The sequence below is a fragment of the Mangifera indica genome, chromosome 9 (assembly GCF_011075055.1).
Source record: "Mangifera indica cultivar Alphonso chromosome 9, CATAS_Mindica_2.1, whole genome shotgun sequence".
Taxonomy (NCBI): domain Eukaryota; kingdom Viridiplantae; phylum Streptophyta; class Magnoliopsida; order Sapindales; family Anacardiaceae; genus Mangifera; species Mangifera indica.
In genome coordinates this window covers 14,086,900-14,108,669 of record NC_058145.1, presented here as the reverse complement: position 1 = coordinate 14,108,669, position 21,770 = coordinate 14,086,900, and the positions used below count along the sequence as shown (strand labels likewise).

The window sequence follows — 21,770 nt, the reverse complement described above, 5'->3', positions numbered from 1 at the left end:
TGCCATGTTTATCCAAGGGCAATCATATATCATCGGAACCATACAGCTAAAATCCAATTTTGATTAATAAAAATTTTTGTTCTCTCAAATCCAAAATTAGGAAGACTTGCGCTGGTCATGCCTGGAAGTAAATACAATGATTCTTAAGTGAAGTCAGCTTGAGCTAGTTACAGAGAGTTACAAAAAGCCATAAAATAAAATCGACATCATTTCCCGTACCAAACAGAGCCTCACAGTTACCACAATCACCACTCCTCGAAAACTTATCACATCTAAATTTCCAATCAGATCTCTTTGCAACACTCAAATCAAATGGCTTACAGTTCAACAAGTTGTGATCTACGGGCGTGGAGTTGAGATGCAGCCAAATCTGTTCCCTTTCGGCACCATATCGGGGAATCCTTTTATATTCAATGAAGAATTGAGGGAGGGAGGAGGTTTCCAGAGCTCTAGCATCTTCTTCTTAGTTCCTTTCTTGTTATTCCAAGGAGGCGGAATGGATTTGTCCAAGGTCGGTGAGAAGATTCTTAGCTCCGTACGTTCCGCTAGATCCATTGGACTTTTGCCTTCCTCTTCTGATCGTCCGGAGGTATTTTTATTTTTCCAATTTTATTAAATGCAGTTAATTTGATAGAATTAGGATTTTAAACTACCTGTTGTATATGTTAATTGAAGTATGGAACAACTGTCTTGGTATAAGTTTACTTGAACTCCTCTTTTTATTGAGATTATAAGGCTCTGGTTTTTGCGGCAATTAGTTTAGTCCAAAAAAAAACTTTGTTGTAGAAATTAATCCCTCATTGCGGAGGACAATCCTTTTCTTACTCTGGATACTCTTATAAATTCCTGAAAACTACAGAGCTTTGATAAATTGAGAGGTCCAGTAACGTTAGATATATTGCACTGCTTATTTTTTAGTTTAGCATTACTAGATGGAAATACTTGGTTAATTAGAGTTCAAATTTTGTAGCTCCATGCTAATAACTTTGATATTTTGGAATTTCCTTAAGCATTGCTTTCGTGGAAGCCATATTTATTAAGCATTCTTGGAAGCAAGTTTAGTTATAACTTTAAAGTGGGGAAAGAAATACAAGCTTAAGCTTGCATAATGTATTCATATTCATAAAGAATGTCTTGACCCTACTGAAGTACAATTCAAAAATGTCTTGACCCTACTGACTTACAATGCTGGTGAGATACAAAACAGGATTTCAGCTTTCCCATGCCAGTTGTGGATATCATTGTATGACTAATAATTATAATAAGAATCCTTCTTCTAGTGCAAGTTTTAATAGTAATTAGATTCCTTTAGGTCCAATAGCCTGTCATTTGAAAATATGTTACTATTAAAAAATTCAAAAAAAGACAAGATATTTCTTTCTGTATTTTGTATTATGATGGTCTTTCTTCAAGGCATTTGGTTGGTTTTATGGAGTAGGTTTGGCAAATCATGAGAAACAAAGTGGCAGTTAGACTGTGACGGGATAAGCAATTGACCAATGCATTTTCTTCTGTCTGCATGCATTGGTTGTTGAATTTCCCTCCATTGATCTATGTGCAAAACTAAGATGAGAGGCCTAACTTGGGGCCACTTAATTTAATGTGGAAAAGATGGTGCTATAATTTTGTTAATTATGAAGTTTCGAGGCCTTTCAAAGGACTCTTCACATGTCTTTGTTATGATGGTGGAGTGTTCTTTATTTGTCTTTTTCTCTAAAATTGACTTCATAATTACTATCTATTCCAAATAACATCCCACACCTTAGTGTATCAGTTTGCTTCACCTTGTGGTGAGTTAGGATTCACATAAGTTGAAACATTGAGAATTGACAGCATTTGTGGTTGAGAATTTAGTGGCAGACTACCATGTTTGCGGCAACTAATGGTCAAAATTTGCAGTTTGTTTGAAGCGTTATGGTAAGGATAGCTAGGGAAGATATATGAATAGTAGGGCTGGATTCGAGCCGAGCCGAGCTCGAGCACTAATGGTCAAAATTTGCAGTTTGTTTGAAGCGTTATGGTAAGGATAGCTAGGGAAGATATATGAATAGTAGGGCTGGATTCGAGCCGAGCCAGCTCGAGCCCGAGCTAGCTCGGGTTGGCTTGGTATATTTTTTTTTAAATTTTTTTATACAAAACGACGTCGTTTTGATCAATATATATATACAAAACGGTCTCGTTTTGATATAAAAAACGAGCCAAGCCGAGCCGTTACCGAGCCGAATTCGGCTTGAGTCGAGCTCGAGCCGAGCCCGAGCTGGCTGCGAGCCGAGCTCGGCTCGGCTCGAATCCAGCCCTAATGAATAGTCTAGGGTTATTATTTTCTAGTTATTGGGTGAACTTTTGGGCTGCATTTTTGTGGAAATAACCCCAAGTCTATGGGTGTTGTTCTAGCATTGTAATAGTTTTTTGAACAATGAAGTTGGGTATTTTGGTGATTTGGATGGTTAAAGAAAAAGGTTTATGTTGGATGAAGGACTTGATAGAGTCTTGAAATGAGGGATTCTTTTAAGGACTAAGCCTTAGCAGTCTTGTGTATAGTGTGCTTTTGGTGTCCTTTTTTTCTTTGAAACCTAAAATAAGTCATTTATTGTTAGAATTGACTCATGAATTATTTGTTTCTTCCTCCAGGTTCCAGCTCGGGCTGCGGCAGCTGCAGTTGTTGCTCGTGCTCTTGCAGGACTGCCTGCTCATCAAAGGCTGAGTCTTCCATCGAGCTCTGAAGAATTGCGTTTTATATATGGAAGTAGTTCTCAAGCTGAGGTTGTGGAGGAACTAGAAGAAGAGTTCTACAAAGAGGTTCTACTTTCTTAGAAATGTCTCTCCAGTTTTATTTAATGTCTTTCTTTTCTACTTTGTTTGATACTTTGTATATTTGTCTGTCTTGATGTGCTATAGACAGTACATTTAATAGTATTGTTTCCAAATTTAGCTTCATTTATGGAATAGTGACTTTTCTTCTATTAAAATATGAATCTTATATTATGCATATATGAAGGAATAGTCTGTTTGTAAATTTTTTGCATATAGAAGAATCAGTCAATCATGAAATAGGTTGCCTTACTTAGACATGTAGTTCATCTCTTCTAAATTGAATTGTAATTGACAATTATTTCTCTATCAGCAGTTGATTTACTTTAGTAGTCTAAATGAGCTAATGAATCAACATCGTCACATACTCATTTGGAATTTGTGGGTTTAGATAGAAAAAGGTGGTAGCCTTGGAAGCTACTTGATGATTTCTTTTGTCGGACATAGTTAAGAATTCAATAGAGGAATTATTACTTTGTTTTCTCATCCACATAACAAAATGAAAATGAATAAATTTTCATTTCTCTCTGTCTTATTCCTTCCCTTTCTGCAATCTTTGGTAATCATTTGCATACATTTGCTTACAAACTAATATAAATAGAATCCTCTAACTTCTAGATTTTTTGCATGCATTTTTGTATTTCTACTAGCTTAACATTATTATATCTTTTTACCTCTTTGCACTTTTATCTTTATGCCTTTATCAGAGCTAGATTATTTGCTAAATTCATTTGTTACATATCTCTTTGTGCAGGATTTTGATCCAATAAATCATATGTTGGAACATATTCCATCTGAAGAAAACGAGCTTGAATATTTTGAGAAACAGGTATTACTCTGATTTTTTATCTGAATTATTATTTGGTTCTAAGTTAAGACCAGAGATTGATTGTGGACCTTTGGCTTGATCTTAATGAATGCACACGCATCCTTTTAGTCATTGGGCAGTAGGTTATTACCTTCCCAAAGCTGGTTGTTGCTTGTCCATTGGGTTTTTTGGAGCTTTAAAACTTCTAGTGTTTTCTTGATTCTCCAATTGGATGGTTATATATGTGATAACTTGAATCAATCTGTTGATTGTAGAGATTAATTTGTGTCACTGTTTACCTCATTGGTGACTGGATGGTTAGACATGTGATAAATTGAATCAATCTATTAATTATAGAACTTAATTTGTTTAATTGTTTTACCATTGTAAAGACTGTTAGGGCTTTTGCAGATATGTGTCTATGCTTCTATCAGTCCATGCTTGATTTTATTTTATTGGAGATTTGTGCCCTTGCATTTTTTTTTTTTTGGTGTGTGTGTGTGTGTGTGTATTTTAATTTCATTTTTGGATTCATGTTATAAGTGGTTAATGTAAAGGTTACTCGTTAAGTCATTTTAACAATGGGAGCCCAAAACATGTTAAAGCCCAGATATATTGAAGCCCATAATAAATGATTGTTAAAGTACTTGAATCTCTAACCATAACTAACATTACATAGGGGATTCTTGTATTGAAAGCTGAATCTTTTCTTAAATTTTAAACAAATTTTAGCTTAAATCAAGTGAAATCTTCATTTGCAGGCCAGTCTTCGAATAGCACAACTGGATAGAGTGGCTGAGCTTTTATCTCGCAATGTCATGGAGCATCATGAAGTTATGGGTAAGTTGTTTTGATCAGCCTCAGATATTGTATCTATAATACTTTCATATGGTTTACTTCGTGTTTGTATCTACAGTTAGATTACTAGAAATCTCATTGGTTATAAGATAATCTTATGTTTTCATATGGAAAGTCTTTTATCATAATTTCACTGCTTGGATTTGATTTTACAATGTCTTTATTTGCCTCTTAAATTATATTAAACATAATGTGACCGATCGTCCAAGTTTTCATGTGGTTTGGACCTAAAGTCCTTGATCAGTTCTTGGGTTTATGGTTAAGTTTGAGAAAGGATTTTAAATTGTTGGGAGTCGAGTGGATGAGAAGTGATTTCTTCATTAATCTGAGGAAATGTGGGTGTGGGCTGGTAGGAACTTCACCAGTACTTCTAAATTACCAACAACCTTTGTCTCTTTTGTATTGGATTATATGTATGTAGTTTTATTTGCTCTTGTCTGTCTTTGGTTTTTATAGATAGAACTATCAATTTGGTGTCAGTGTATTCTAATGTTGTTATATGTTTGGTTTATTACAGTTACTCTCTCAACTTTAGTCTTAAATCCTTATATCTAGAGGTTGGAAATATTATAACATTTATTTCTTGAGTATTATGCACAACAGTTCACTTTTTCAGCTTTTTCACTTGCTGTTTCTTTTTCCTTCTTTTCCTTTCCTTTTTTGGGTTAAGGATTCTGTATTTTTAGTCTGATCTTAGTCTCTACCGGTAAGATGTTTGAAATGCAATAATGTTATATGGGAATGTGATATGAATACTTGCTTTTGGCCAGTGAAGGGGATGAATTTAGTCAGGGAATTGGAGAAAGACTTGCAGGTTGCTAATGTTATATGTATGGTAAGTATTTTCATGGTATATTGCTTCATTATAGAACCCCATATAGACAAAAAATGACCTCTTCGATTTACTTACATTCAGGAACATGTGGAATTTCTAATCCATTCTTGCTTTCAAACTACTTCTACCATCTATTTAGTTAATCGATTGGTTTTATTTATAGTGATTTTTGTGTTTGTAGAATGGAAGACGCCATATAAACTCATCGATCACTGAAGTTTCAAGGGATCTCATTGTAAATGCCAATTCAAAAAAAAAGCAAACCCTTCTGGTATATTTCTTTATTCTAAAACCTTATCAGTTCCAAAATTGTGATTATAATTTGCTTGGTTTTTTGTTATTTTGATACATACATACATACATACATACATACATACATACATACATTCATACATACATATAGATAAATAGATAGATAGATAGATAGATTGACCAATTGGTCTTCTGTTTTAATCATCCTTTTGTGTTTGGGGTTTTGGTTGTATTTGTGATTATGGTTTGTGTTTGGTCCACATGCAAGTGCACACATGAGGTATGTTGTAGGCTTAAGTTACTATTGTTGCTCATTAACCTATAACCTTAATCTTCTAGGTTAATTGGTAAGTTAACACATTTTATTGGTGAAAAAATGGTGGGATTCTAACATCATATTCTAGCTACTTGGTTGAAAAAGTCCTATATGTTCTTACCTTGACTCTTGGTAAAAATATTGAAAGCATATTTTACATTGAAATGGAAGAAACCAAACTCAACTATGTTTCATTCTCAACAAAATAGGGCCTGAACCTGCAAATTCTCATGCTCCATTGTGCTTTGTGTAGAGATACATAATTCTCAGTCAATGATTTATGACCTGTATTGTTGGCTATGTAGCATAATGAATCCAAATCCTGATAAGGCTGTCCTATTCTTTGAACATTGAATTCTTTATCACTGCCTGATACTTCATTTTTTTGTTTTTAGTTTTTACTTTTAATGATCACAATGCCATCACCCTTATTTCTATGCTGCCTTCTACTTTAGCCATTATGTTTTTTAGACTTTTTGATTTTGAAGTGCCTCGCTGTTATTACTATAAATGCTCACCAAGGGACACATATTGGTCTAAGGAGTCTGTCTATCACCATTGTCCCCTGTTGCAGGACATGATTCCAATATTAACTGAGCTTTGTCATGCTCGGGACATGCAATTGGCACTTGAATCCCTTGTTGAGGAAGGAAATTACTGCAAGGTCTGTTTACATATCTGGAAACCTTCAAATTTTGGGAACTGTTTTCTTATTATGTTGTATTATTAATAGTTGTAGGTAGCATTTTTTAGAATTTAGGCTTATTGCATATCATTGTACAGGCATTTCAAGTCCTATCTGAGTATTTGCAGCTACTAGATAGTTATTCAGAGCTCTCAGCAATACAAGAGATGAGCCGTGGTGTTGAGGTGAAAATTAATTTATCTATGAAAATCTTAATACTTAATCAAATAGGTTGTATTGTTTTATTCTTCTTAAAAATTTATTAACTTCTAAACTTAAAAATTCTTGTCATGTTTTTTATTTGCCTTTGGTTAGATGAAATAAATTATGGCCTTTGGATTTCTGTTACCAGAATTCCACTTTCTGGGACTGGTCAAGTATTGAATATACATTATAGAAGCATTTTGTTTCTCTAATTTTTAGGTCACATAGGATGGGCCACTGGTTCATAGTACTATGCTTTATACACTTTGAGATAGAAATGTGATTACTTGTTTCTTATCAGAAAAAAAGGGGGCATTCTGCTTTTGTTGTTTACAGGTTATTTTCTGAACCTTTTATTTGGTACAAAAAATGATACAGGTTTGGCTGAGCAGAACTCTTCAGAAGCTGGATTCTTTACTGTTGGGAGTGTGCCAGGAGTTCAAGGAGGAGGCATATATTAATGTCAGTATACGTGTCTTTGATGTGAAATAAATCAGTTCTTCATCCTTTCTGAAGTACTGCATGCATGTAGTGTCAATTTCTACTTTTAAGCATCTTGACATTCAATTGTTTGCATCATAAGTGATAATGTTACAGTCTACACTCATCCACGTGCATGCATGCATGCATGAAGCTCTCTTCTTCCACGTCTCTCCTCACTTTTGTTCAAAATAAGACTTAGTCTCTTCCAAGTGCAGAAGCTCTCTTCACTTTGCTGAAGACAAGACTTGGTCTCCATAGTAAATAAAACAATGTTATTCTGATATTTGAATTGCTATTTAGTTTCGTTAAGATTCGTTCATCCATGATCACATTGCGTGGGATATTTTTGCTAATTTTCTCATGTGTACCATTGGCTTGTATCTTTATATAAAGATGGCAAGCAATCAAATAAAGATGGACTTTTCTATTCCAAAAATCTGTCGTATTGTTTAATAGCATACACGTTTCATCTGTTATTCTCGTCCTCTTTCTAGAATAGCTCGCAAGTGGACAAAAGATTCTTAGGATGAGGCCAAGGCCATGGATCCATGAGTGACCATCATAGATAAGTTGATGTCTTTTTGCAAATAACTGATGAACTCCCTTTGACAGAATTGGTAACCCATTTTGAAAATCCAATTTTGTGTGGAGAGAATTTTGGTTTGAGAAAGTATTAATTTCCTGAGTCGTTCTTTTCTTCATGATATTTAATGCATTGGCAATCAACCGATAGGGATGTAGCAGGGGACAATTTAGGATATTAAGTGAATTGATTTTCAAGACTAAACAACTATTATGGGTTACATTAAGTGGAAAAATGGAGCTGAAGGTCATTACAGTTCATAACATTTTGGCTATGGATATATATGTATAAGTTTCTTAGATTTTCAGAACCCTCTACTCTGTTGGGGATTAGTTGCAACCAGAACTTGACGTGCTGGAGTAATCCGCTTTTTGTCTCTCCTCTTGCTGTGGTGGAATATCACCAATAATTTCATCCCCAAAGCACTCACTATATATTATAAAATGAGCTTTCAATTTAGTTTATATGTGCACTGATAAAAGTTCTCCCTTGCAGCAGTTATAATGAGCTTAATATTGATTAAACAATTTTCTTAATTAAGATAGCATCATTCTTCTTGTACTTTGATTTCGTTCACTCAATTTGCCAAGTTCAGCATCATTTGTTTTTGTCCTTCTTTAATGTAAGATTATTTATTAATTTACAAGGCCTCTCACAATTTTTAGGTTATTTCATGAATTGCTTTAATTCTTTTCAGGTTGTTGATGCTTATGCATTAATAGGGGATGTGTCTGGTCTTGCTGAGAAGATACAAAGCTTCTTTATGCAGGAAGTTATTTCAGAGACCCACTATGTGTTGAAAAGTATTGTGGTAGAGGTGTGGATATGCATAGCCAATGCTTTGTATAATCAGAAATGATCTCTGTTTATAATTATATGTGTTCCTAAGAAAAATACACTATTTTTCACCAACATAATATGATTAACCATCATATTTAGTTAGGGTAGACAAGCTTGTTTTCTTCAAGTGGAGCTTTTGGAAATGCAGAAGGAATATCTAGCAATTGAGCTTTTATGTAGTTTTTTGGTTGGATAAATTTTAAAAAACTTTCTAGTATTGAATTGCTAAAAAGGTTTTAATGTAAAAGAAATGATAAGTAAATTTTGTGAAATAACAGGGTGATAGTTTTGACTCTTTGAATCTTTAAATAAGCTCAGCAATAGCTTTTAGAAAAAGAAAAAAGAAAAAGAAAAGCCCAAAATTCAAGATTCTCCTAGTAAATTAAAACATTTATTTGGAAACCTATAAGCTTCTTCTGAGTTGCAACCCAAAAAGAAAGAACTTGAAAAGAGCTTTTGGCATTAAATTGCTCTTTGATGAGTAAGCAAGTCCAATTAGACGAGCACTTGCTTACTTAAAGACTGATTCCTATTCTCCTTACTTTAATGTCTTACCTTTAACTAACTCCAGATTTGTTTCTGATGAATCTATGTTTGAAATTATTGAAACTGATTGTACATGCATAAGCATGAGCATTTACGTATGTGTATTTTTGGTTGGAGTATATTTGAAATAACTTATAGACATGCATGAAATATATAGTTGTGGTTTTTAAAAATTTGTTGTTTCATTTATGGTTTTTTTCTATTCTTTTCTTTGTTGAAATCCATCAGCTCCTGACTGTTCCATAAAGGTCATCTTTCTAATATACTAGTTAATTTTACAGGACCATGATTTGGACATGCAAAATAGCAGGTATTTTCTTTTAACTTTCAGATTTTTTTTTAACTGATGAAGTACTAATTTTGATCGCTTGCTGATTTATTTTAGTTCAATTTCAGACTTACCTACAGTGATCTGTGCCTGAGGATTCCTGAATCTAAATTCAGACTGTGTTTATTGAAAACACTGGGCGTTTTATTTAAGCTGATGTGTTCATATCATGAAATCATGAGCTTTCAGCCGGAGATTGAGGTAAAGTTCTTTGCCTTGCTCATATGATCTGTTTATTTTGGTTTTCATACGTATGCTCTTTACTTTTGTGACACAATTTCATATTGTTGACAATTGCTCTTCTCTATTCTTGTTTAAGTCTTTTCTCTCTTTTTTCTTATTACGCTGAAGTCACATTTGTTTCTAGATTTAACAGTTGTTGTCTTTGCATACTGAATGTGATTAGCAGATTTACTTTTTCATGGCGCATAGTTTTATGTTCCTTGGTGTTTCTCCTTTCTAAGTGCTGTTGTCAGTTGTATCAAAGTTGTGAAACTTTTGTGACATCCTCTCATGTTTAAAAAAATACATTGACCTCTCCTATAATTGATCTCTATTAACAACTCTATTATATTTTCTAATAAAATTAATTACTACAAAACAAGTATTTTTCCTGCAATGAATAATGTGCTGTGATTCTAAATACCTCTAGCTTTTTACAAGTCCATTCATTTGCATATTATCTGTCATTTTGAAAAATATCGTCTGATGGTCTTGTTTGTCATCATTCACTTTTGCCATATTAAATGAGCATGGTTGTTTCTGCCTAATATTTTGTACAATGAGAATGAGGCATGGTGGAGCTGAACAATATGGAGCTTCTAAGTCAATATAAATTGTACAACCTAGATCTAGAGTTCTTTTAATTAATTACCCTTAATAAAAATTGTGGCCATGATTTTGTCAAACAAGATCAAGGGTTGAAAAGGTTTCTTTCAAGTCAGAAAATTTCCAATTTTAAGGCACAACTTTGTATTCTTTCTCTCCTCCCCTCCCCAAAATCCACCTCTCCCAATCCACAATCAATTACTTCCGGATTTTCCCTATGTACCTTTCTTATTTTATTTTGTCCATGAAACAAATATAATAAAATAATGAAAATTTGGTGCAGAATTCTCTGTCTCAGACTTTGAAAATGAAAAAGGATAGTGATATCTCTCGGAGTTCTGTAGAGGTTCAGCACAATGATTCACTCACTAGAAATTCTTGCAATTCCATGGGAGTTAATGGCTCTCTTTCTGAATCTGTAGACAAGATGTCTGGTTTGTCTTCTGCAGAGGAATCTACAACCACTATCTCTTCAGCTGAGCCATCAGGGACTAGTTCAACATGCATAAAATCTCATGATTTTGTGGAGGAGGCTAGGGATGATGGTAGTGCAGCATCCAGTAGTGGATCCCCATGGTATCAGCTGCGAAAAGATGCTACATCTTTTGTTTCACAAACTCTTCTGAGGGGTCGTAAGAATCTTTGGCAACTTACCACTAGTCGGGTGTCAGTATTGCTTTCTTCAGCTGCAGTTTGTTCTACAAGCATTCACCAATTCTTGAAAAATTATGAAGATTTGAGTGTCTTCATCTTGGCTGGGGAAGCATTCTGTGGGATTGAGGCAGTTGAGTTCAGGCACAAATTGAAGGCTGTTTGTGAAAATTATTTCGTTGCATTTCATCGTCAAAGTATATTTGTAAGTTGGAAACTGTAGCTTCTTGTTCTTTATATGATTGTCAGTATCATTCCATGCTTGAGTTCATATCTTATCTGGTGTCTGTGGTTTGATGATGAGGCACATTAGTTGCCATTCAATGAGCATAACATATTCATGTCATTCTCCAATTTAATGGTTTTTTTATTGTTTACAATTTCCAACTACAAATGTCACTACTAAATGAATGGGAGATTTTTTCTTCATTGGTATCTTAGAACTAAGAATAGTATTTTGTTATTTCTTCTGAAATTATATTCTTTACGGGATCTGCTACATTAGTAATAGCCACCTTATCATTCGTGCAATTATGATTCCAACATTGAAATAGGATACAAGAATGTGGCCGTGTACATCAAATTTTTTTTTTTTTTGGGTGATCATGGTTTCAATAGCTCATATTGTTTTCCTAGCAATAATTGCTGACTGAATTGATTAGTTGACAAATACCTATGGTATAGACTTCTGTCCTATGTAATGGTGCCAACTAATTGAAAACTTGTTGACACAACCTTGATTTGGTATGCAACACAACTAAAGATACCTTTTGTTCGTTTTCCAGGCACTTAAAATGGTTCTAGAGAAGGAACATTGGATGAAATTGCCACCAGATACTATAGAAGTTGTTAATTTTGCTGGTCTTGTAGGTGATGGAGCAGCTTTAATTGCTTCATCCAACTCTTCTAATGCTAGAGTACTTCATTCTGATAAAGTTGCAAATTCAATTGGCAGCAGTGCCAAGAAAAGTGGATTTTCTAATTGGCTTAAATCTGGGAACCCTTTTTTAATAAAACTTAAATATACTTCCAAAGAAGGAAATGTTAATTCCCCCCAACTTAATGGTGCAATTGCTGGGGAATACGATGGAAGTATTAATGATTATTTTCATAGTGATAAGGGTACACCAAAAGGTAGTGATTCAAGCCACATGAATGGTATCAATACAATCACTGAAGATGAAAATGAAGATCTTCTTGCAGATTTTATAGATGAAGATAGTCAACTTCCGAGTCGAATTTCAAAATCCAATAATCGTAGAAATCACTCTTCAAATTCGAACAATGATGAAACAAGTGCCCAAACAGGATCATCTCTTTGCCTTCTCAGGTCAGATGCTCTTTATTTGATGTGAAAAGAAATGTATAAAAGCTCTCTTTGTTTTAGGCTGTAGAACCTTGATTATGTTATATAAAGATGTGTTCAGCTGTCTTTATCTTTTAACATATTAGGTCGATGGATAAATATGCAAGGCTTATGCAGAAATTGGAAATTGTAAATGTTGAGTTTTTTAAGGTATGTTCTTGTTTGTTACTCATTACTTATATAGCTTTTATGCAATGTGAATGATGTTGTTCATTTAATTTTCTTCTCTAAGTTGCTTTTCCTGATTCAGTATATTGTTGCAGGGAATGTGCCAATTGTTTGAGGTTTTTTTCCATTATGTCTTTGAAACATTCGGTCAGCAATGCAATAATTCAAATGCAAAAGGCTCCAACAACCCACTTAATTGTAAGGCTTTTGTGTCACTTCAGTTTTTTTAGCTCTCTATCTTTTTTGTTCCAATTTCATATTCTTCAATTCATTTCTTATATTTCTTCTTTATTTCATCATGTGGTAAGAAATCAATGTATGTGAAATAAACCACTTAAGATTTTGATTGACACTTAACAAGGATTGTATCTTCATATGATACCCAGATCGGCTGAAGACAGCCTTGACCAGGATAGCACAAGATTGTGATGAGTGGTTAAAACCCCATTTGACATCATATTTACCTGCTTCACCTGCACCTTTGACGCATGTGGATGTTACACCTACTAGTCCTCCGAGTCAACCACCAGGCACATCTTTTGGTCTCAAGGTATTATGCATTACTTAGTCAAGGCATTCATCAGATTAGATTGGTCATATGGTTTTCCCTGACCTGCCTCCTCCTAGTCTTACACGTATCACTTGGATAATAATGCTTTAAGATCCGGAATTTTGGAATCATCATGTCTTTCGAATTGCATTGCCAAAATATGGGTAATATGTACTGTTATTGTTTGCTTAGAGTACTTAATAACTTTTGGCAATATTTCTGATGTGTTAGTTTTCATCTGTTTAATAATACACTTATATCAGTCTCTTTGTTAGGTGTAATGCTCAATATTCTATTTTCAACTTTCTTGATAGATTCTTAGCGTATAGGTTCAGTCTATTCATGTCTTTGTATCTTTTGGCAGTATCTTCTAGCGTGTCGGTTTTCCTGTATTTATGATTTATTATATCAATGTCTCTTTGTATAAGTGTTGTATTTCCTATTTTTTACTTTCTTGATAATACCTAGGCACTTCTTTATTCAGTTTATTGATGTCTCTGGATATCACCATCTTATACTGATTTGAATAAGAAGTATTTTCTCAATAAGAAAAGGAAGAAAAAAATTATGAAGGATTAAGGGCTTGGTGACAAACACGTTTTATTTCAAATATGATAGTTAATAATCATTAATATTAGTACACTGTGAATCATAAAATTTATGGTTTCTTGTTTGGTCTATTGATATTGATTTTGAACATATGCTTGGCTGTAAAGAACTGCAGGTTATTAATAAAGTACAAATTTGTATCACAGTGCCAGCAAACTTGGATTTCGGGATGATTTTAAAATGCAACTTATTGGGCACTTTTTACATGGGATTTCTTATGAATCCAAACTTATGAGTAGTTTCCAGGGATCAATTATAAAGAGTTGGCCAGAATTCTAGGTCCCAGGTATATTTCCATGTGGATTTGAGAGTAAGTGGCACATGGACTAGTTGAAGTTTGAATACAGATGTCTGTGGTTGGATCATGTACTCTATTTAACATATCAGGATATGCCACTGATTTTCACAATGTGATGATGATAAATTGTTTGAACATGTTAATGTAATTGAGTCAAAGAAGAGGACGTTCTGACCTTTTGGGATTATTTTAACTTTGCGGTAATGCATTCATGGTACTTGGCTGTAATGTTGTAGATACACTAAAATGGTGTCACTTATAAGTACGGTGGAGGAACTCTTGTAAATGGATAGAGGATAAATACTGGTTGTTTCTACTAAGTGCTTGGTTGTCTGATGTACCAGTCTTTAAGAATAGCATATTTGTTTGCCCAGTTGGTATGTTATTTTCAGATGCACCATCTTATGTTATTATATAGATTGTCTGAAAGCATCCTCACTTTGGGAGGGAAATCACTTAGAAGTTAGAAGTCCTTACAGATGCTAACTAGGGGTATCGTGAAAGGACATTGTGGTGGAAGATTGACATCTAGGTGTTGTACCTTTATTGGAGGTTTCGCGCAGCTTTAAGTATATGTGCTTCAGCTTTAAAGGAAGCATATTTTGGGCCATGCTTATTCAGTGGACTTTATGGAAGAAAATAGCCTCTCATAAATGGTCACCTATACACTTTGGTATATATGTTTATACTTCAGAGTTCTGGTCTCCATTAATCCTGCAAACCACTGGTTCAGCTAGATGAACCAAGCATCCGTATAGATTCTTTCTTTTAAAAATGAAGGTGTTGACATATGCCACCTGGTTAAGACAGAATGCGTGAATATATGAAAATAATTATATTTTCTATTGTGGAGAGAATGAAAAATAGCAGGATGAGTCTGTGGTAGGTCAAGAGAAGATATTTATGCAGAGATCCTAGATCCAAGTGTCTTGTTAGACTGCATATTCATGATATATTGAGTAAATTGGATTTTTCCAATACCCCTCCATTCTCTGTGTTTTGGGGCACTCACCTATTGCTTCAGAATGAATGAAAAATATTCTTTGTAATGGGGTATTGGGTAATCCTCTCCAGGTTTATGACATTCTTTTACTTATTTCCTCTTTTATGTTCTTGTAAATCATCTTAGCCCTGTCTTAAAATAATTGAAGTCTTCCTACTTCATTTATTTATTTTTTCAAATACAAAGAACTGTATTCTGTTGCAAAGAAGTAATGAAACCTTCTTCTCTGACAGATGTTATTGCATTCTACGAATTTGCATCATTTCCTTGATTACATTATACCATAGATTTCTTTCTGTAAAGTTGCTGCTCAAATATAGAATGACACATTGTGTATAAATAATATGACCATTATTTTGCAGGAAAGGTGTACAGGCGCCGACACTATATCTCTTGTTGCTCAGATTTTGTATAGATCAAGAACTCATCTCCAGTCAATGCTTCTGCAAAGTAATGCAGTTGAAGATTTCTATGTCCACCTGGTATGTTTCCTTTTTACATGTCCTGGGAGTGTTAATAAACAGTCATTGTGGTCTGGAATATGGGAAATTAAGAAAGGCCATTAATTATATAATGGACAAAGATGTCCAAGTTTTAAATGATTGATGCTTGTGTTGACTTTATTTCTCTGTTTTCACTTCTTATTTTTCTTCAGCAGAAATGGGATGTCATTTTTGGATGATTCTGATTTTATAATTTTAACTCTTCTTAGAGCACTTTAATTGCTTTTAATAATTATAATTCTTTTGTTACATTGTGGGTCATCCCTTTCTAATAACTTGTGATCCTTAATAGAAAATCTTCTCATCTGTAATTGTTAGCAAAAAAAATGTAACTAAACATGTCCATTTGTATTTGACATTGGACATTTATTATTTACTTTGTTGTGCTCATATAGATCAAAGCAGACAATGTGCAGTTATCATGGCTTAAAATACAAGCCTAGACCAACCTGAATTTCCTTGTTCCTGTATTTTAGTGATCAGACCATGTGTGCCCATTTTGTTGAAACTATGCTCTTTTGCTCTCCTTATTACGCGTAGTGCTAATGGTTTCATTTTATAATGTTGTCTCTGGCTATGTTTTCTTATGAGATTTATTAAAAGAAATTCTTTGTTTCTCCAATCAGTATGGTCTTTACCTTTGCTTATGAATTATAGTTTCTAAACTTATTTTATTTTCTTCCGGTAAATAAACTTTAAGAAATAATGGTGAAAATGTATGGTCTTTGTCAGGTGGACTCTGTGCCAGATCTTACAGAGCACATACATAGGACAAGTGCAAGATTACTGCTCCATATTGATGGGTAAGATCATAGAAATATTGTTTTTTTAAGGAAACATTAGAAGTTCCAATTCATAATTTAATTAATATTACTTATATCGAATCTCTCTCTCTCTCTCTCTCTCTCTCTCTCTCTCTCTATATATATATATATATATATATATATATTGCATCTTGAAGTGTCACATAAAAGATTTAATAACAGCCATTGAAAGGTTTTGAGTGATTAAGTTTCTTTATTTATGAAAAAAATGGTCCATTGATCTTTATGTACCATTTAACTTGGTGTAAAACTGCTCAGATTGGCATTTTCTCTGTCTCACGTCTGCCATTTTCTCCTGTGATTTAATCTGGGACTGGAGTCCAATCTCATGTAAACAACAGTTCTTGTCAAAAAGAAACAAGAACTGAACAAAGAAAAAGTATAGACTAATGGAACAGCATCCAATTTGAGAATGCTCAAGAAGTGACACACAGTTACTCTCACTCTGCTGTAACATTTCTTTTCTATGGCAAGTTATAACCTCTCATTCAACAATTGCTATGCTGCAAAAGTCATTTTTTGCAAGTCTAGTAAAGAATAGTCATATGGCCTTTCTATGAAGTTTTTTTTTGCTAAAATAATCATGGTTTTATCTTATATTTTATTTCAAAATAGGATGTTGCAATCATTCTTGCATATATTAGGCAACTTATGATCTAGATGGACCAAAAAGCCCTCTTATGTGTTAAACTTTTGTAACATGTTGAGTATGTTATCTAGTGTTTGTTGAACATCTGGTTTGTTTGACGACATTGTCTTGTGTTGGACAGTGCCGGATAAACTCTAGATGGTACTTAACAGATTTTAGCTGGTATTCGTCTGAGCTGTTTATGAGTTTAAGCATAGAAATCAATGAAACTGTTGATGAAGGGCATTATTATCTTTCCAAGTCACTAAATGAACATTTTTACAGAATTTGTTAAATTGTGCAATATTCCTGTAAACTCCCTCTGATGTGGCCATTTTTGGTGAAACTTAATCTTTAAATCTATCATTATGAATCTAAAGGTTATACTTTTCAGTAGAAATAAAGATATTTTGTCTTTCCCTTTCATTTGTTCCTGAATACCTTCTGTAGTTCAAGTTAATTTACAATGACAATTATGACCATCTATATAAATTATCAAATGCACATTGATTGCTTGCCTTACATATATACATGGAAACCAACCTTGTTTTACATGATTTCTTTAACTAAGCCATAATTATAATCGTGGTTTAAGGGTTTTCATGCTTGCAAAATGTTTCTTAATTCCTGATCTAAGAATTCAAGTTGCATTAATCGAGGATAGTGGGACCCAGGTGATTCCAATTAGAAGGAATCACCACAAGCTAAAGCATAGAAAAGATTTTTTTTTTTTTTCGGGAAGTTTTTCTACCCTGCTCTCAGCACCTCCTTTTGCTTCTGGTTTCTAATTCTTGTCTTGGCTATTCTGATCTCTTTTAATGGATAAGCTCTTTGTTCACAGCTATGTCGATCGAATTTCTAATGCTAAATGGGAAGTCAAGGAGCTTGGACTTGAACATAATGGGTTTGTTACCTTGGATTATCTTTTATTTGTAATTTCCTTTTATCTCATGTAAAACTACTGCATTCTCTGACCCTAGTTGCTTGATGATAGATATGTTGATTTGTTGTTGGGAGAATTTAAGCACTATAAAACAAGGCTTGCTCATGGAGGTGTTTGCAAAGAGGTAATGGTTTGAACTTGAATCTAGATTTTATAAGGCAATCAATTATTCACCTAACCTACACTCAGTGGCTGGCAAGCACTCAAACAATTAATCTAAACACGAATGAAATGTATTGATTTTACATGGCTATGCAAATATGAAATCTATTTATATCACCCACCAGCTTTCTTAGGCTCACTAGGTGACTTTAATTGTATTTGCATGAATGCATTGATGTTATTGCCGTGAACTAAGAAGAACTGAAACTGTTGTCAAGGTTCAAGAACGCCTGTTAGAATATGGAGTTGACATTGTTGCTGAAACTCTTATAGAAGGTCTATCAAGAGTGAAGAGATGTACCGATGAAGGACGAGCCCTCATGTCACTAGACCTTCAGGTACTTATTAAGCTGTGTTGGGCGTTTGCATATTTTATTGTTCCCTTTGTACTTTGACTTAAGAGAAGTTGACTGCTGTTTCTATTCTTATCAGGTTTTAATCAATGGTCTCCAACATTTTGTCTCCATAAATGTCAAACCAAAGTTGCAAATAGTTGAAACTTTCATCAAGGTGAGTATGAGCATAGATAATTGCTGTAAGGTTTTCTAATTCATCCGCAAGTCTGAAAGTCAAAGCCTTTTTGTTAGTATAATTAACTTGAGTTCCCTTTCTTCCACACTTCCCACTTTGAGCAGGCTTACTACTTACCGGAAACTGAGTATGTTCACTGGGCAGCTGCTCACCCTGTAAGAAAATTGTGTTTTGTGGAACTTTTCTTCGCATTCTTCTGCTACTAATTATGTACTCTAATCATAACATTGGAGAACCTTTTGCGCGCAGGAATATAGCAAAAGTCAAATTGTGGGGCTGATCAACCTGGTAGCTTCAATGAAAGGTTGGAAGAGGAAAACCAGGTTGGAAACACTAGAAAAGATTGAGTCAGCCGTTGTGTAGTCGGCAAAACCAAGTAAGTTTCAGGCTTTTCTTTTTGGTGCTTTTCAGAGAAATGATCTCACTTAATTATGTAGAGTGCATTTTAAGGTTGTATATTTTCGGAAACCTCTCTGTGTTATTCATGGTATTCCTTACAAGGAAATGTCACATGTAATTCTGGATCACATCATATCATAAATAATGAGTTTGATTTCAATTGGCACGGTATCAGAATTTCGTTAAGATCCTTTATTCTTCATTGCATTGGAATGGAAATTAAAATAAATTAAAAACATTTCATCTCCTATGGTTAATACCAAGATTGTCCTAACATTAATTTTTTTTTTTTTTTTTTTGGACTATACTTGTTTGTATACTGCTGGATTTATTTGTAAAATATTATCTCAATTTAATGAGAAAACTGCAACGATGGTTAAGGATAGTCCTCATAAATGTTTCATCGTGATGTTACCAGACGACGATAATACAAGATGGCATGAAGTGATAGACCAGAGAAGGACGACACAAATTAGCACAAGAATGGAAATCAAATTGGAAAAGTAAAATCGATTGACAACATTCTTTCTTATGCTAGGTATTGATGGCAGATGCATCTAGTTGATCATATCTGTTGATTTTATAGATTTAACGAGGTAAGATAATGATCACGTGTATGATTATACATGATGGTGAATGTCCATAAAAGCTGGCCAAGAGCGTGAAGAAAGTCGCTTTTTAAATTAAATTAAATTAAATTTTAAAAAATGATTTGGTGAAACTAGATATCCATGGGTCGGGTTGGACCTAAACTCCTTGAGTCGAGCTTTCGTGATCTTTTTGTGAACCAACCGGGGTAGTCTACGGTAGTTTATTATTTTTAATTATTAATTTTATTTTTTTAAGTGAAAAAGGGTAATGCTTCTAATTTTTTTATCTAAAAACCCCTCCTTATAATACAGAAAACCATGATCATATGATAGAAAAAATAAAATAAATAAATAAATAAATAAAGTTCTATCATATGTTTTACAAATATATAAGTATTATATATTTTTCAGTTATCTTCCATATTTAAATTTTTGAAATCTTCAAAAATATATTCAGTAATTCGATTATGCAGCTTGAAATTTGTTGTCACTCAATCATTTATGCATATAATGTTGTCTATAATATTTTGATGTAAATTTGATCTTATATATTCACTTATATTAAAAACTTATTTCAATGTTATAGTAAACATTAGAGGTATTAATAGATCATAAATCACTATGGAAAGCACATGAAAAAAATTTTTATGTGTTTTTCATCATATTAAAATATCAAAATTATTATTTTCACTAATATTTTCAACTAAATGATTAATATTAATATAATTTATAATTCACCAAAATTATAAATTAAATCTGTCGATTACGTACATTTTATAAGGATAGACCACAAACATATTTTGCTTTTAAATAAATCTGATGAATCTACCTGTGGTTGTGAAGTGTGTGAAATGTTTTTATACTTCATAAATAGAATACATTTTAAGTAAAAATTATTTAACATTTTCTATTATCAATAATAAAGGTTTTGCTCGATTTTCCACTTTTAACAAATTTTTTATTCTTAATAATTTAACTTAAAATATAGTTCAGAATATCCGACAAATAATAAAGGTATATATTTTTTAATTTTTCTTTTACTTGTCTTGAAATAGGTCCAAAAACTTGATTAAATTTATATTCTTTAAGAATAAAACTAATATCAATTATAATAATATAAAACGAAGCAAATAGTAGAATAATAAATTTTTTAACATTGATCAATAAATTTTTGAATGATTCTAACATACTTAATAAAATAAAACCAATTTCAAAGTTATGTTCAATAAAAAAAATATAGGATTTTTATATTTTTTGATTATACATTAAAACATTGAGTTATTATAATTTCATAACATTTAGAAGATTTTAACATTAAATAGATTGAATTTTAACGAGTTTTAACATCCGCTTTTTACTTTTTTCTTAATCTCACTTGTTTATATATTACACAATATGCTAGTAGATGTGCAAAAGATGATAAGTTATAAGTAATTGTATATCTAGTTATTCCTAATTTTGCGTATACTAAACTTATATCATTTAGTAATTAAATTCAATATATGATATACACATCTTATATAAAATAATTTATCATCAAAAGGTAAATTTTTGTTTTATCATTAACTCAATAATTTTATTGTTTGATTTAACATTACTAAATATACTAGAAAAATATTTTTATTTATTTGATTTCATTAAAATGTTAGCTATAATTGACTATGTTTATATGTAATTTTTATTTTCATTAATTCATAATTATTAAATATATCAGATTTTAATGGACTCTTGGAAACTCTTTTAGATATCAATTTAACATTATTATGTATAAACCATTTCAATATATCACCATCAATAATTAAAAAAAAATTGATCAATGATAACAACAAACTTGTCATATAGTATTGCATAACTTGTTGACTAAATGTGAAATTATAAATTTCTCCCATAACCGAGTTGGATGGATTACTATAAAAAATTCATATATCAATTTGACTCTAGTGGATGCAATTCGTTATTACTTTTTTAAGTGTTGTGGTATTTTTTTACTAGAATAATATCTTATACATAACTTTTTATAAAAACAATCCTATGTGATCATATAATTAAATAACTTTAAATTAAAAATAAATTAACACTTAATCATATAATGACATGTCATTATTTGTGCATAAAATTATACATATGGTTTGTTTACATAATTTTATTGACAATGTTCGTCGATATAT

The 21,770-nt window shown here is 32.7% G+C and overlaps 1 protein-coding gene across 3 annotated transcripts; it reads left to right on the top strand.

The window, feature by feature from the left end:
* Nucleotides 1-6: 6 nt before the first annotated feature.
* LOC123225890 (syndetin) lies at nucleotides 7-19,720 on the top strand. 3 transcript variants are annotated; one of them, XM_044650217.1, is made up of 26 exons: nucleotides 7-589; nucleotides 2,632-2,799; nucleotides 3,566-3,640; nucleotides 4,381-4,459; nucleotides 5,248-5,312; nucleotides 5,494-5,583; nucleotides 6,455-6,544; nucleotides 6,664-6,750; nucleotides 7,148-7,231; nucleotides 8,533-8,652; nucleotides 9,503-9,531; nucleotides 9,618-9,750; nucleotides 10,661-11,233; nucleotides 11,814-12,358; nucleotides 12,481-12,544; nucleotides 12,658-12,760; nucleotides 12,949-13,112; nucleotides 15,385-15,504; nucleotides 16,258-16,328; nucleotides 17,819-17,881; nucleotides 17,972-18,044; nucleotides 18,301-18,420; nucleotides 18,515-18,592; nucleotides 18,718-18,768; nucleotides 18,863-18,989; nucleotides 19,431-19,720. In XM_044650217.1, exons 1-25 carry the CDS (start codon nucleotides 359-361, stop codon nucleotides 18,974-18,976), a joined length of 3,390 nt encoding a protein of 1,129 aa, XP_044506152.1. In that variant the 5' UTR covers nucleotides 7-358; the 3' UTR covers nucleotides 18,977-18,989; nucleotides 19,431-19,720. The 3 variants fall into 3 exon arrangements, with proteins under 3 accessions (XP_044506152.1, XP_044506151.1, XP_044506153.1); XM_044650216.1 differs by lacking the exon at nucleotides 19,431-19,720 and having other exon boundaries at nucleotides 8-589; nucleotides 18,863-19,183; XM_044650218.1 differs by lacking the exons at nucleotides 7-589; nucleotides 19,431-19,720 and having other exon boundaries at nucleotides 2,733-2,799; nucleotides 5,253-5,312; nucleotides 18,863-19,183.
* Nucleotides 19,721-21,770: the final 2,050 nt, after the last annotated feature.